Here is a 13,738-nt window from a genome sequence, read left to right as displayed (position 1 = left end):
GTTATAGACAGCCTCCTATCCCAAACAGCTTTCCTTATTCACAGAATCAAATACCATCTGATTGACTCAAGGGCAGCGGTAAAGAAACCACTGTTGAGGTGTTCGCTTTCTAATTTGTAGAACTACCTTCAGGAGATAGCTGGTGTTGAGAAGTATTTTATTGGCCTAATACGTGGGGCTGGGACTACAGAGAAAAGATGGCACTGGATCGACAACTCTGAGTTCAATGGCAAGTACGTGAACCTCCCACATTTTTCTGGGGAATCTTGCTTCTTGTCAAAAGATCAAACCTGAAATTTATCCCCAAATAGTTCAAAGCCTGAGGCTCAACAATTTGTTTGTTTTCTTTTTTCTTCCAACTTGTATGTTCCCAGAGACACATTTGCTCTAAGCTTCTCATTATAAAAAAATGTTAAACATCTTACATAATAAATAAGAGGATTCATATGACAAATCATTTTGTTCCAAGTAAGACCCAAACAAGTTTTTTTGTAGTTCTCATATCTCTCAAACTGAGAATCACCTTTCTTCCCAAATGCTTATAAGTTTTCCATGATGTAGCTCCTTTAGCTAACCTGAAGTTATTATGATAAAATTGCCTCTACTTTAAAAGCTATGGACTTCTAACTTCCAAGAATAATCTCCAGTGACTCATTCCATGGGGAGAAACTTTGGCATAAAATGTAATATTCCCATTGCTCTATGAAAATGCTGACTCAGACAAGGAACAAGTCAGGACCTCAGCCTACTACTGTTGGTCCTACAGAGCAGACAAAATTAATATTCATGTCTACAAAAGTGTCAGGCCCTACACTAAGCACTCTACAGAATTTCCCACAGTATCCACCTTGACACCTAAGAAAACTTTGCTTACTATTTAATAGAGACTGATGAGAAGGTTGAAATGTGTTGAGTGTCACATAGCACAAAGCGGTAGCACCACATGTGACCCCCATATTCATTTCAGCACACAAAGCTTACTACTTTTCCTTGAAGCCAGATTCTTTTCTGTTAGACTGAAAGAGAGATAGAAAAGGAGATGGGAGAAGGCCAACAGATACCTCTACCAAGTCTTTCCTGAAGCCAGCCAGCTAGAGTCTTCCTGCTTATGTACATGCATGGAGAACAAACACACTTGGGGAAGGGAAGCCATGGAGATATTTCAGCCCAAGAGTCTAAATGACTCCTACACCCTGGGAACAAGAGGAAGAAGTGGGTGTAGAGCTGGATCTGGAGAAGCTAGATTGAGAAGGAGGGGGGCTGGGCTGAGCTGGCGTGGAAGGGCTGGTGCAGAGGGAAAGTTATGACAGGACGGTGGGCCTGCTGCCCTTGTGCAGGCCCCACCACTCCCACTCTGCCATCAGAAATGGCGGGACAGAGATCACAAGCCATAAATGTGTTTTCTTTCCCACTTAGTGTGACCAATCAGAACCAGAACTTCAACTGTGCCACCATAGGCCTGACAAAGGCTTTTGATGCTGCACCTTGTGATGTCAGCTACCGCTGGATCTGCGAGAAGACGCCCTAAGGATCACAGCTGTGCAAAAAGAAAAAAACAGATAAAATAAAGAGAAAAGTAGCCACTGGGAGTGGTCCAGGAATCAGATTACTGCGCCCACCTTCCACAGATTCCTGGCAGAGCTCCCTACTGAGACCTCAGAGCGGGTTCACCACCCCTTACACACACACACACACACACACACACACACACACACACACACACACACACACACACACACACACACTCACTTACACACAACCAGGAAAACACCCCTGGGTCAGCTGTTCTTCAAGGTCACACTTCCCCTGACTGCATCCTCATAGTGGGTCCAGTTAATTAGGAACTGTTACCTGCTTACTAGTGGAGGTCCTTCCCTGTCTGAAGAGTGAACTTGTATATTCTGCGTAGGGGGATTAGTTGCTCGTCACCTCTAGGAGACAGGTCCACTTTTATGAAGCCAGCACAGTTGGTATGGAAATGAAGTCTGTGTCTATAGAGCTGAACATTTCTCACTAACCTACAGGGTTTAGCCTGCTGACCGGATTTGTTTCACCCTCCGAGAATGTGACTATACTATGGGGAAGGAACTGCAGACTGAACAGATATTAGAACTATTGAGAAGGCAGCAGGGGTAAAAGATGGGTGATCTCAGGTTCTAGGACCCCCATTTCTGTTCCCAAGAGACCCTACCCCCCTGCAAGGCGGGTAGGCAGAGGCCTTCATCAGGCTCAGTTGAGACCTGACCTTGGAGAAGGTTCCAACAGCTGAATATGGAGAAGAAAGATATTATTTGTAGGAATGGAGGGGAGTCTGGAAAGGGCAGAATCTGCTCAGTGATACCTCTGAAAAAATAAATTGTCAGACCAAGGTGGAAAGGGCTAACAACTAGATCTCTGTTCATTAGCACTTCCCTGACAATACACTCAAGCCTAAAACCTTCTTGTCCTGGTATGGAATTCTGGTATAGCATATGTAGCTAGCTCCTTTACAACTGGAATTTGGGTGTGCAAATTCACTTTCCTCTGAAGTTTATTTCTCAACCCTGTGAGTTGAATATACTTTGAGAATTTGGGGGGAAATTTGGGGCCTCAGTGATTACGGCATATTCCACTATTCAGTTCTAGAGGGACCCAGACATGTATGTCTCCTGGTATGTCTTCTGACCTCAAGAATCCTTGCACTGGGGCTGGGAAGGTGGCTCAGTGGTAGAGCGCATGCCTTGCATGCATGAGGCCCTGGGTTCGATTACTCAGCACCACATAAGAAAAAAGAAAAAAGCCGGAAGTGGCGCTGTGGCTCAAGTGGTAGAACGCTAGCCTTGAGCTGAAGAGCTGAGGGACAGCACCCAGGCCCAGAGTTCAGGCCCCATGACTGGACCCAAAAAAAAAAAAAAAAAAAAAAAAAACAAAAAGAATCCTTAAACTGATTGGCATCAGTGGTCGAGCAGAGTGAAATGCAGAGAATGAGAAGGACCATGCAAGGACATGTAGGATGGAAGCAAGGAGCAGGCATGGAGAAGAAAGGGGATACCAAGAAACAGAAGTCACAAGAAGAAAGAAAGGCAAGAAAGAAATAGAAAAGTCTTGGATCCCTTGGCTGTTATCTGCATCCAGAGGAAAATATCCACAATGTGCACACCTTAGGAGAGAAAAGGAGATGCACTGGTTGTTTTGAGTAACAAGACTTATACTATAGATAAGATTATATAAAAACTTAGTCATCTAAGTAAACAGATTTACCATCTGCCTTTAATTTCAATGTATTGTTACTACATTATTGATTGTGTTTATCATTAATCATGATGGAATTCTACAAATTGTATCTTTTATTACAACACTAAATTCTTTCTTTATATTGCTAAGTTTTACAACTTTTAGCTCATTAGCATGGCCAGTTACAGCTTTTTAAAAATGAGATAATGCACTAATGTTAGAACTGGCCTGAAGGAAGTTACCCAACAAAATTGTTTGGGAGGGAGGTAGATATTGGAATTAGGTTAATACCATGTGGAAATATAAGTTCTTTGATGTTATTAGCACTCAAGTACCATAAGGAATGGAAAGAGGTATGGTCTGTAGTGGAGAAAAGAATCAAATTCTACTCTGAGCTAAGCTTTAGAACTCAGATAACGGAAAGGAAATAATAACCTCCTTTGATAAAAGAGAACTGCATTTGCCACACTTCTTGTCTTAAGACAGAATAATTGCAGGTGTTTGAGGTCAGGAAATGTAGACATGTAGAGATTCCTGTGGTCAAAACCCAAATTTCCCCCAAGTTGAGAAGATACTTGTGTAAAATTCTAAAAGAAGCCAGTTGGGTTTTGGTGAGGATGAAGAGTATGAAAGGCATGCATGGACCTAGGTTTAAAGCCACTACTGGGAAGGGGCTCCAGATCCTTCCAAGGGTAGACACATATGACCTTTATTAGGCAGAATTTGTTTTAAAAACTGAATTTTAGTAAATCATTGTTTTAGAGTTGGATTTTGTTTCTAGCATATTGTGTGAAACTGTATAGATTTCATATACTTTCTTGCATCTTCTTTTTCCTACTTGAGAAATAGAGCAGTGATACCCATCTCAGAAAATTTTGTATATGATAAATAAGATCCCTTTATACATCTCAATGGCAATAAACTTAAGGCAAAGCACCTTGTGGAGGATTTAAAATTGAGATCTTCCTTCCAAGCATTTGTTTGTCAAGTTGGTAGAAGCTGAGTGTAGGTGAGCCACTTAATTTCTGGGAACTTGTTTATTCATTTATAGTGTGAAAATAAACATTTACCCAAGTTAGAGGGGGTCCCTCAAAACTTCTGTGGCTTAGCCAGCAAAACAGGGAAGTCATACTTGCCTATGGGCCTATCCTAGCTCAGTCAAGCCTCACCCAACTCACATTCACCAATAGAAACCATCTGAGAGCAGCAGAGCCAACAGTTGAGCCTAGGCTACATCGGCAGGAACTCTACTTCACAGAAATAAAAGCTTACTGCTGAATGCCACTGTAGTTTTATGGCTGTTCCTATCTCCTAACTGATTCCTTCTTCCCTGTCTGGTCCTTTAATAGACTGCATACCCCACAATCCAAATATTTAAAACATTAGATTGTATTATTCTCCTCTAATTCCCTGAGATGGTTCCCAACTCCCAGGAAAAAGTCAGTCTTCCACTTTTAGTGTATGAGTGTATATCTTTGCCAATAAGGTATGTTTGTTGCAGAAAAGTAATAGATCTTATTTTTTTTTAACCAATCATCTAATCTGTTTTTGGGTGGCAAGTTAAGACCATTTGAATTTAGAGCTGTTATAGAGGTGTTTGCTGATTCTGGCAAGTTTTTTGGTTGATTTTACTGTTTGTCTTTCTCTCTTTATTTCTCTTGGGAGTCTCCTTGCTTATTGAGTTGGACTTTTTTTTACTCTTTCCTTTTTCTCATTTTCTGATCTATTCCCTTCCTGAATTTTAACTTTTCTTGATCGCTCATGTTTGTGGTTGTCTTTCTTCCATGCATAGATTTTCTTTAAAAGTCTTCTACATGCTGGTTTACTGGTCTTGAAATGCTTTAGTTTGCACTTATTTTGACCTTTATATCTAAATTGATTTTAAAGAATAAGTTTCTGGATATAGTACACTTGATTGGCAATGATTTAACTTCAGAATTGAAACAGATCATTCTATGCTTTCTTGACTTTTAAGATTTTTTGCTGAGATATCTGTTGTAATAAATTTGTACATTTTCTTTTGTAGCCTTTGTACATAAACCAGGATTTTTTGCATCTTTCAATATTCTTTCTTCTGTAATTTTAGCATTTTGATTATAATAAAATGTAAACAATCTAACTTCTGGTCATGTCTACTAACACTTTCCATTTTTTAGTATCTTTGCTTTCTTTCTTCCTTCAAAATTCTATAGTTTTCAAGGTAGGTCCTGGAGGCTCACTCCTGTAATTCTAGCTACTTGAGAGGGTGAAATTGGGAGAGTTGAAAGTTCAAGTCAGTCCAGACAGAAAACTCCACATGACTCTATCGTCACTGAGAGCAACTGGATAGAGTGATGTATACCTGTCAATCCAGCAACTATGGGGAGTCAAGAACCAGATCATGGTCTAGGCCTATGCCTTGGCAGGGCACAAGAACAGTATCTTTAAATACTGGCAGCAGGGCTCAGTGCAAAAGCGCTAGTGTACAAAGTAGGGGGTCTTCAGTTCAAACTCTGGTACCACCAAAACATATGTTGTTTTAAGATTTATAGTTTCTATTGTTGAGGTATTTCACCTCCCTGATTAAGTTGATTTCCTGGGCTTGTTTTGAGACTATTGTGGATGGGATTGTTTTGATTTCTTTTTCAGCATGTTTATTGTTATGTATAAAAAAAGCTACTCATTTTTGTTATGTTGATTTTGTATTCTGCTACTTTGTTGAAAATGTCAACTTTAAAGAGTTTTCTAGTGGAAACTTTAAGGTTTTTAGCAACAATATGTAGTGTGAAACAGGGATAAATTGATTTCTTCTTTTCTATTTGTAACCTATTTAGTTCTTCCTCTTTGCCTACTACTGTGGCTAAAAATTCAAACACTATAATAAGACTAGTGAAAGTGAATGCCCTTGTCTTGTTCTTGAGTTTAGAAGGAATGCTTTCAGTTGTTTCCTACTGAGTAGAATGTTAGTTTGTGGCATATAGCATTTATTAGTTCTAGTTTCTTTAGGGCTATTTATTCAATATATTAAATTTTCCAAGTAATTATATATAGAGGGGGGAGAGATAATTGAAGTAGAGGCATGTCTCAAGAGTAGAGTGCAAGCCTACAAGTGTGAGGCTCTGAGTTCAAATTCTAGTACCACACAGACAGAGAAAGACAGACAGACACACACACACACACACACACACACAGATGGTGATGTGATTTTTGTCCCTGATTCTATTTATATGATATATTACATATCTTGATTTGTATAAATTGAACCATCCTTGCATTTCTGTAATAAAGCTAATGTGATTAATATGGTTGCATTATATGAACATTTTAATATGCTGCTAAATTTTGTTTACAAGTATTTTTTGAGAATCTTTGTATCTATGTTCATCAAGGATTCTGGTCTAGCATTTTCTCTTTTGTATGTTCTATCTAGTTTTGATATCAAGGTTTCTAACTTTATAAAATTAATTTACAAGTATTCTTTTCCTTTCTGTTTTATGAAATAATTTGAGGAGCTTTGGTTTAGTTCTCTAAGTTCTACTAAATGTCAGCAGTTAATTTGCAGTCTCTCATAACTACTTCAGTCTCACTGAGACAAATACATGCTCTGCTACTATGTGGTGTACCACTACTTTTCTGTACTTTTAAGGTATTTTTGGTGGCTAGATGGTAGACTATGTTTTACATACTAAATCTGTACAATTATAAATTATATATATATATATCAAGATAACTTTAACAGTATGTAAAGCTCTGGTTTCTAGAGCAAAATGCTCCTTTTTATGTTTATAAAAATTATATCTTTAATATGTACCAAACAAAATAAATATATAATTGTTATGCATTTACCTATTATATGTTAGGAAATAAAAAGGAGATAGAACAACCACATTTCTCAAAGAAACTTTTCCCAATTTCCTCAAAGACCTTAGATTATCTCTTATATATGACATTGGTGTTTTACTTAGTTTTTCAATGTTCTTGTGCAGTACTTGAATGGATTCTATGTTAGGTGAAACAAAAATCAGCCCCTTCACTCAGTCTTTCAGGAAGTGCAATTTCTGTTGTTTTTCTTGGATTTATGTTTGCTTGGGTGTTGTAAATCTGAAAATGTTTTCCAAGTTCTAATGAAGTTGTTTTCATTGGTTTCTACTTGTTCACTTCTGTTTCTGTGGAGGAGAAGGAGGTTGAAGTTGTCAACTCCACCATTTTAGTTCCATCATTTTCCCAACAATGGATTCTAAGTTTCTGACATATATCATGAAAGTTTTGGTTAAATCTTCCCCTCCAGGGAAGTTTTGGGCCTATAGTAATACCTGAAATTTGAGGACATACACACAGGAGAACAGAGGGCTGGTTTAAAATGTTGACACAAACCATAATTTGACACCTGAGAGGAAGACAGGCTGCATGTTAGAAACTATTAATGAGGGAGTTTTCCATTTTCTCATTATACAAACTCTTAAAAGTTCTGGAAGTTGATCAGCCTCTGGAGAGAAAGGCTAAAAGTTCCTGTAGCTTTTCCTTGACTAGCATCCTCAGGGTTCCAATGAACTAACATTCCTCAGTGAATAACATTCCTTAGAGACACATCACAGAGGGGAACAGGAGGGAAAGGAGAAGGATGAAACAGTTGGGACCCCCAATCACCATGCTTTCTGGGCTTTTACCTAAATGCCAGTGTGAAGACACTTTTCTGTTGCACTGAGAATGGTGTGGCAGCAGCTTATCTGGCTCTCAGAACATACTCAGACTAGCCAGGCAGAAAGTAGCCTGGGAAAAGTTGCAGAGACATTCAGATGTTCAGGTCACTCCCTTTCTCTGCAAGTGAACTCCCTTCTGTGAAGGAAGAGAGTAGGATAGATCAGAAGGAGCTATTCTGGGGCTGGTGACCATCTACAACCAAGATGTTCACAATCTGAGGAGTGAGTGGGCTAGAAAAACAGCAAAGTGAACTCTTGTTTTGATGCAAAACAAAAAAAAAGAGCTCCTGGTTATTGTCAGGACTTACATCTCTCCTAACGTTCCATCTTATTCTGGTTAAACAGATTGTGGAAAACAGATTACTGAACTCAAGAAATCTCTTCTTGTTTCAAATTGCCATTTCATGATAAGCCTCCAGCTAAAACTGAATATTGACATGGAAGTGTCTCATGAAGACAGAGGACAAGAGGTGTTTTCAAAAATAGGCTGTAGATAGGACTGTTAGACTTATATCTATAGATTTCTTCCTTAAGTAATTCATGATTCACTCAGATACCATCTTGTACTATATCAAAAGCAGTAAACAAGAATGACAAGTTTATCAACTTCATGGGTCAGTGCTCAGATTGTAAGACAATGTGACAGAATAGGAAAAGTAAACACTTAAATTTTAGGTGATGAAATATTTTATGGTAGGTGATGAATGTAAACAGATCATCTTGTGGAGGTGTTAGAGGAGGATGAATATGTGTGTACTTTTAGACAGAAATAATGAGCAAAGTTTCCCTAAGCTACAACATTCAAGGAAAGAGCTGAAGGAAGTAAGAAGCACATCCAAAAACCTTAAGGAGCTTACATCCTTGGTTCTAGTCTGTATTACTGACAGATAAATCTGTAATTTCTCATTTCACTCTTTAGGGAAAGCATGACTGTAACATGAGCTGCTTCTGCAAAGACTTTACAAACTTGTTGAACTGGACTGAGACCACAGCCATTGGTGTGCAGTGTGTTCACACAGTGGCTTAACTCTTGCTGGATGTAGGGCTTTGGCATCCCTGAGTGCAGAAGATGTTGCAACTGGGCCCCAAGCGTGCTGTCTTCCAACCCCAGAATGAGGTCAATGTGGGACAAACTCCAAATCCAATTGGGCTAATGATGAAAAGGATCCACTATGTGAGAGAGGAGGCAGACAGCTGTTCAGAGCCATTGAGGGGGCGGGGGCACAGAAACTGGAGGTTGGGAGCAGCAGGTGGGCAGGCCGGGGGACGGCTGCCTGTCTATGGCACGGCAATGGTCACTGTGCTCCTCTTTATACCAATCTTCACATACTGTGCAGATTTTTAAAAATGTGATCACATCTGCCACTGGACAACAGTGGTAACATGGTCCTTTCAGGTCATGGAGACAATGAGCAGGCAGAAAATCTTCGCTCTATGTTTCTCATTCATGTTTTATCAACATGCAATAATTTTAAATTTTATCGGGGCTAACTGTGACTTTCCACTCATAGAAACATCATTAATTGATTGAATCCAGTTACCCTCTTCTTTACCTACTTTATAACTTCTAGTCATTGATCTATTTTTAAGTTTACATGTCTAAGCTTCCACATATAAAAATAATGTGCAGGTATCTTTCTGTATCTGACTTCTTTTACTGAACATAATGTTCTCCACCCCATCCATTTTGCCACAAATAAAAGAGTTTCATACTTCTTTAAGATGATAATATCTTAATATCCTAATTTCTCTTTTGTTCTCTAGGTTTCACAAGGGTGCTCAGAATGCAATGGTACAGAATTATACTAGTACCACAGAATTTCTCCTCTTAGGCTTCCCTGGTTCCAAGGAACTGCATCATATTCTCTTCGCCACCTTCTTCTTGCTCTACTCAGTGACAACAATAGTGGGAAACACAGTCGTCACCACCACCATCTGGGCCAATTAGCACCTGCAGTCTCCCATGTACTTCTTCCTCAGCCATCTCTCTGTCCTGGAGATCTTGCTGACTTCCACTACTGTTCCTTTCATGCTTCAAGGGATGCTACTGACAAGGCCTCAGCTGATGTCTTTAGCTTCATGTTATGCATAGCTCTATTTGTACCTGGCTGTGGGCAGCTCAGAGTTGGTATTATTAGGTTTGATGGCTATGGACTGCTATGTGGCTGTATGTAACCCTTTAAGGTATGATACCATCATGAGCAGCTGCACCTGCATCTGCATGGTCATTGTGTCATAGGAATTTGGGTTACTTTTTGAAATCTGGTCAGTCTATGCCACATTCCAACTCACTTTCTGCAAATCAAATGTAATGACCATTTTTACTGTGACTGAGGACAATTGCTCAACCTCTCCTGTGATGACACTCTTCTGACAGAGTTCATCCTTTTTCTAATGGCTGTTTTCATTATCATTGGTTCTTTGAGCCCTGCAGTCTTCTCCTATACCTACATCATCTCCACCATGCTCAAGATCCCCTCAGCCTCTGGCCGGAGGAAAGCCTTTTCCACCTGTGCCTCTCACTTCACCTATGTTGTGATTGTCTATGGCAGCTGCGTCTTCCTCTATGTGAAGCCAAAGCAAACACAGGCAGCCCAGAACAACAGGATAGCATCACTGTGGTTTCAGTGGTGGCTCCTTTTCTGAATCCTTTCATCTTCACTCTCCAAAATGAAACATTCATACAGGCCTTTCAGAGTGGCATAAAACACTTCTATCTGCTTCTTAGGGATTAACCCTCTTATGCAGAAAACCCTGATCATGAGTACAAGTAGTCTGAAAATGCTAACTCAAATCTGAAAAGATTATTCTAATAATCAAATAATTAGTGATTTCTAGGGAATGTTAAGCAACTCATCATGTCCCAATTTGGCATTTTACACTATTTGCACACCTGCAGATGAACAGGGGCCCTAGGTACACTACATAAAGACTGTGTAATAGTGACACTCTCAGCCCTCATTTTATCATTTTTAAATGGATAAAAAATTCACAATTTTACAGCTATGCTACATTTCACATATTAAATTTGACAAGTGTAAATATATGAAATGTGCTTTTTAGAGCCCTCAAACTTGTAAACAGCCAGGTTTGATACATTGCAAAGAACTGACACAAATGCTTAATTGTATGCACATACACCACCTTCTTTCATACAGTTCTAGTCTTGTTTGGTGAGGGTGGGGGGTTATTCACAGGACTTGAACACAGGATCTGGGCCCTATCCCAGAGCTTTTATGCTCAACGCTAACACTCTACGACTTCTGGTTTTCTGGTGGTTAACTGGAGATAAGAGTGTCACTGACTCATGCCCAGGTTAGCTTTGAACTTCCATCATCAGATCTCAGCCTCCAGAGTAGCTAGGATTTCAGGTGTGAGCCACCAGGCCTGGCTCAGTGGTATCTTCTGCAGTGTAAAGCTCACTATTTCTTCCCTGAGTGATCCCAGGTCTAAACCCAAGCTTCAACCCCTCTTGCAGTTCTTCCTACAGTGTCCGATATTAACAGCACCTCTCTAGCCATCTTCCTGACTGGTGGCTGGGAGAGTGATCCTGCTCTATACCACCAGCTCCTAGCAATCTCAGGGCTATATACATATGAATACAGGTATATCTTTAGTTGGTAGACTACTCAAGGTTTGGGAGGAAGATCTTAGAAGTGTCATTTTCTTTTCTAATTATTTACATTATCATACCAGCCTCAAATTTTAGAGGATAATGGAGCTGAGTTCTGAAAGCTAAGGAACAAAGGAAAATTTGTCATGCCATGATATGAAAAGAGAACACGGAAGAACCACAGGCTCTGCCTGGTCTCTATGCTTACACCTCATATTCTTCAGCTCTGTGGGACCCTCTCTCTCCCTGCTCATTGTATTCTCATTCCACATACTACCTTTCTTAGTGTTGATTTCCCAGATGCATTTATACATTCTTCATTTCTCCTCCCTTCTCTTTTAAGGACTAAGTTTGTCAATCTCACCTCTGTGTCTACACTGAGATCTTCAGTGCCAGTATTTCCCCATGTTAGTTCTTGTTTTTGTTTTCTTGATTCTGCTTTCTTGTGGATAGAATAGAGATTGCTTCTGTATTGTTGTATAAATAGTTATACAAATTAATATACCCAATGGATATTAGAAGGTGACTTCTTAAAGAACTATAGGACTAATATTTGCTGTTTTTATAAAACTTTTAAGAAGTATAAGGATATTTTCTGTGTCATTAAAAGCTCTCCAAGCTATACTGCTCATGCTGCAAGAAACACAGATTTTGTTTAAATGTTAATTTTTGTAAGAAAAAATAATATTAGTATGTATTCATTCATACTTGTGTATATTTGCATGAAGTATAGTCTGGGATGGGATGTAGAAAATTAGTTCCCTTGGGGATATGGTGACTGGAAGGGGCTCAGGAATAGTGCCAGGAGAGCGCCCTATAGCGCTTTCAGCCTTATTTCATCATAATATCTTATTTCAAAAAAACAAAATAAGGGGCTGGGAAGGTGGCTCAGTGGTAGAGCGCTTGCCTTGCATGCTCGAGGCTCTGGGTTCGATTCCTCAGCCCCACATAAGCAAAAAGAAAAAAGCCGGAAGTGGCGCTGTGGCTCAAGTGGTAGAGTGCTAGCCTTGAGCTGAAGAGCTGAAGGACAGCGCCCAGGCCCAGAGTTCAGGCCCCACGACCGGACCCAAAAAAAAAAAAAAAAAAAAAATAAGTCATCCTGCTTTTAGTTAACAAGGAGGTTTGTTTTTTACAGGCTTTTAGTATGACTAGGAATTATGAAGTAAATGGACACCTGAGCTCAGAAAGTGAAAGAGAAAATAGAGATGAAATGGATTTTTCTTGTCCTGGGCCATGGGCTAATTTTGTAATGACACAGAAATATTCTACAGGTAGTTATGCCCATGTCTATATGTATTGGTAAGATTCCAGGTCTAGGAAAGAAAAATCTAGAGAAATATCTTATCATATCACATAGCAAAGATTACTAGGTCATATTAAAATGATCAAGAAGATAATTATAGAAGACTTTATGAGAAGACTTATACTAGCCCAGGATAAAAGAAGTTGCTTTTCCAAACAAAAGCGGTAATTGTAATCACTTAGAAACTATCAAATACGTTTACAACCATGATTTAATTATATTTTGGATTAGTCAGCTTCAAAAGATGATACTCATTACCATTCCAAAGTCTGATAAAGCCTTTGAAACTACCTAGTGGCTTACAGAAAAATATTTAAAAATAGATATATCCAACTGTACAACAAAGATGTAATTGACATACCTCAAATTTTGGGAAACCCTATGGTCAAAATATCTGACTTCTTCAACTAGCAGATTAAAAAGATGTGAAAGGCTATAGCAGGATCTCCTGGGCAAACTAGACTTCAATAGCACATTAAATTTAAAAAAACTGCATACTACTGTTTGAATGATAAACCATTAAAGAAAGGAAGTGATTGCTTAAAAGTTGAGCTCCCAGTACAATCAAAGTCATGAACACTATCATTGGAATAGGATCACGAAATAGGCTTCTGGGGCTACTTTAAAAGGTCTCTTGCTTTATCTGGATATGATTTCAAAAGTGTTCACATCTAAGCATACCAGAGAGATAGAGAACATGAAACAATCCCATTTCCTAGTTGGTTCAAGCTATTATAACAAAATACTACAATAAAATTCTATATTTTTTACAGTTTTGGAGGCTGGAACTTTAAGGTCAAAGCACTGGTAGATTTGTTGTCAGGTGATAAAAGAAAGGGCAAAGAAGGATTCTGGGCTCTTTTATATGGCATTAATTTCACTCACAAGGGCTCTATTTTATGAGATAATAACTTCCTAAAGTTCACATGC

At 39.1% G+C, this 13,738-nt stretch overlaps 3 protein-coding genes across 5 annotated transcripts in view; 2 read left to right on the top strand and 1 right to left on the bottom strand.

Annotated features, from left to right (window-relative positions):
• The window catches only part of Clec5a (C-type lectin domain containing 5A), a 13,700-nt gene extending 12,004 nt beyond the window's left edge, over positions 1-1,696 (top strand). For all 3 annotated transcript variants that reach the window (XM_069997327.1, XM_069997325.1, XM_069997326.1), the window contains exons 6-7: positions 121-233; positions 1,417-1,696. In XM_069997327.1, coding sequence (XP_069853428.1) covers positions 121-233; positions 1,417-1,528 — 225 coding nt within the window. In that variant the 3' untranslated portion in view covers positions 1,529-1,696. The remainder of the gene's footprint in view (positions 1-120; positions 234-1,416) is intronic.
• Positions 1-13,738, bottom strand: part of LOC138809870 (uncharacterized) — a 234,816-nt gene that overhangs the window by 211,861 nt on the left and 9,217 nt on the right. The window lies entirely within an intron of this gene.
• Or9a4 (olfactory receptor family 9 subfamily A member 4) lies at positions 9,682-10,627 on the top strand. The gene is given in 3 exon segments (XM_069997324.1): positions 9,682-10,201; positions 10,204-10,509; positions 10,512-10,627. Coding segments are annotated over 3 exon segments (942 nt in total).

The sequence above is a fragment of the Dipodomys merriami genome, unplaced genomic scaffold, assembly GCF_024711535.1.
Source record: "Dipodomys merriami isolate MVZ:Mamm:240054 unplaced genomic scaffold, mDipMer1.0.p SCAF_5, whole genome shotgun sequence".
Taxonomy (NCBI): domain Eukaryota; kingdom Metazoa; phylum Chordata; class Mammalia; order Rodentia; family Heteromyidae; genus Dipodomys; species Dipodomys merriami.
This window is presented reverse-complemented; position numbering and strand designations above follow the sequence as displayed.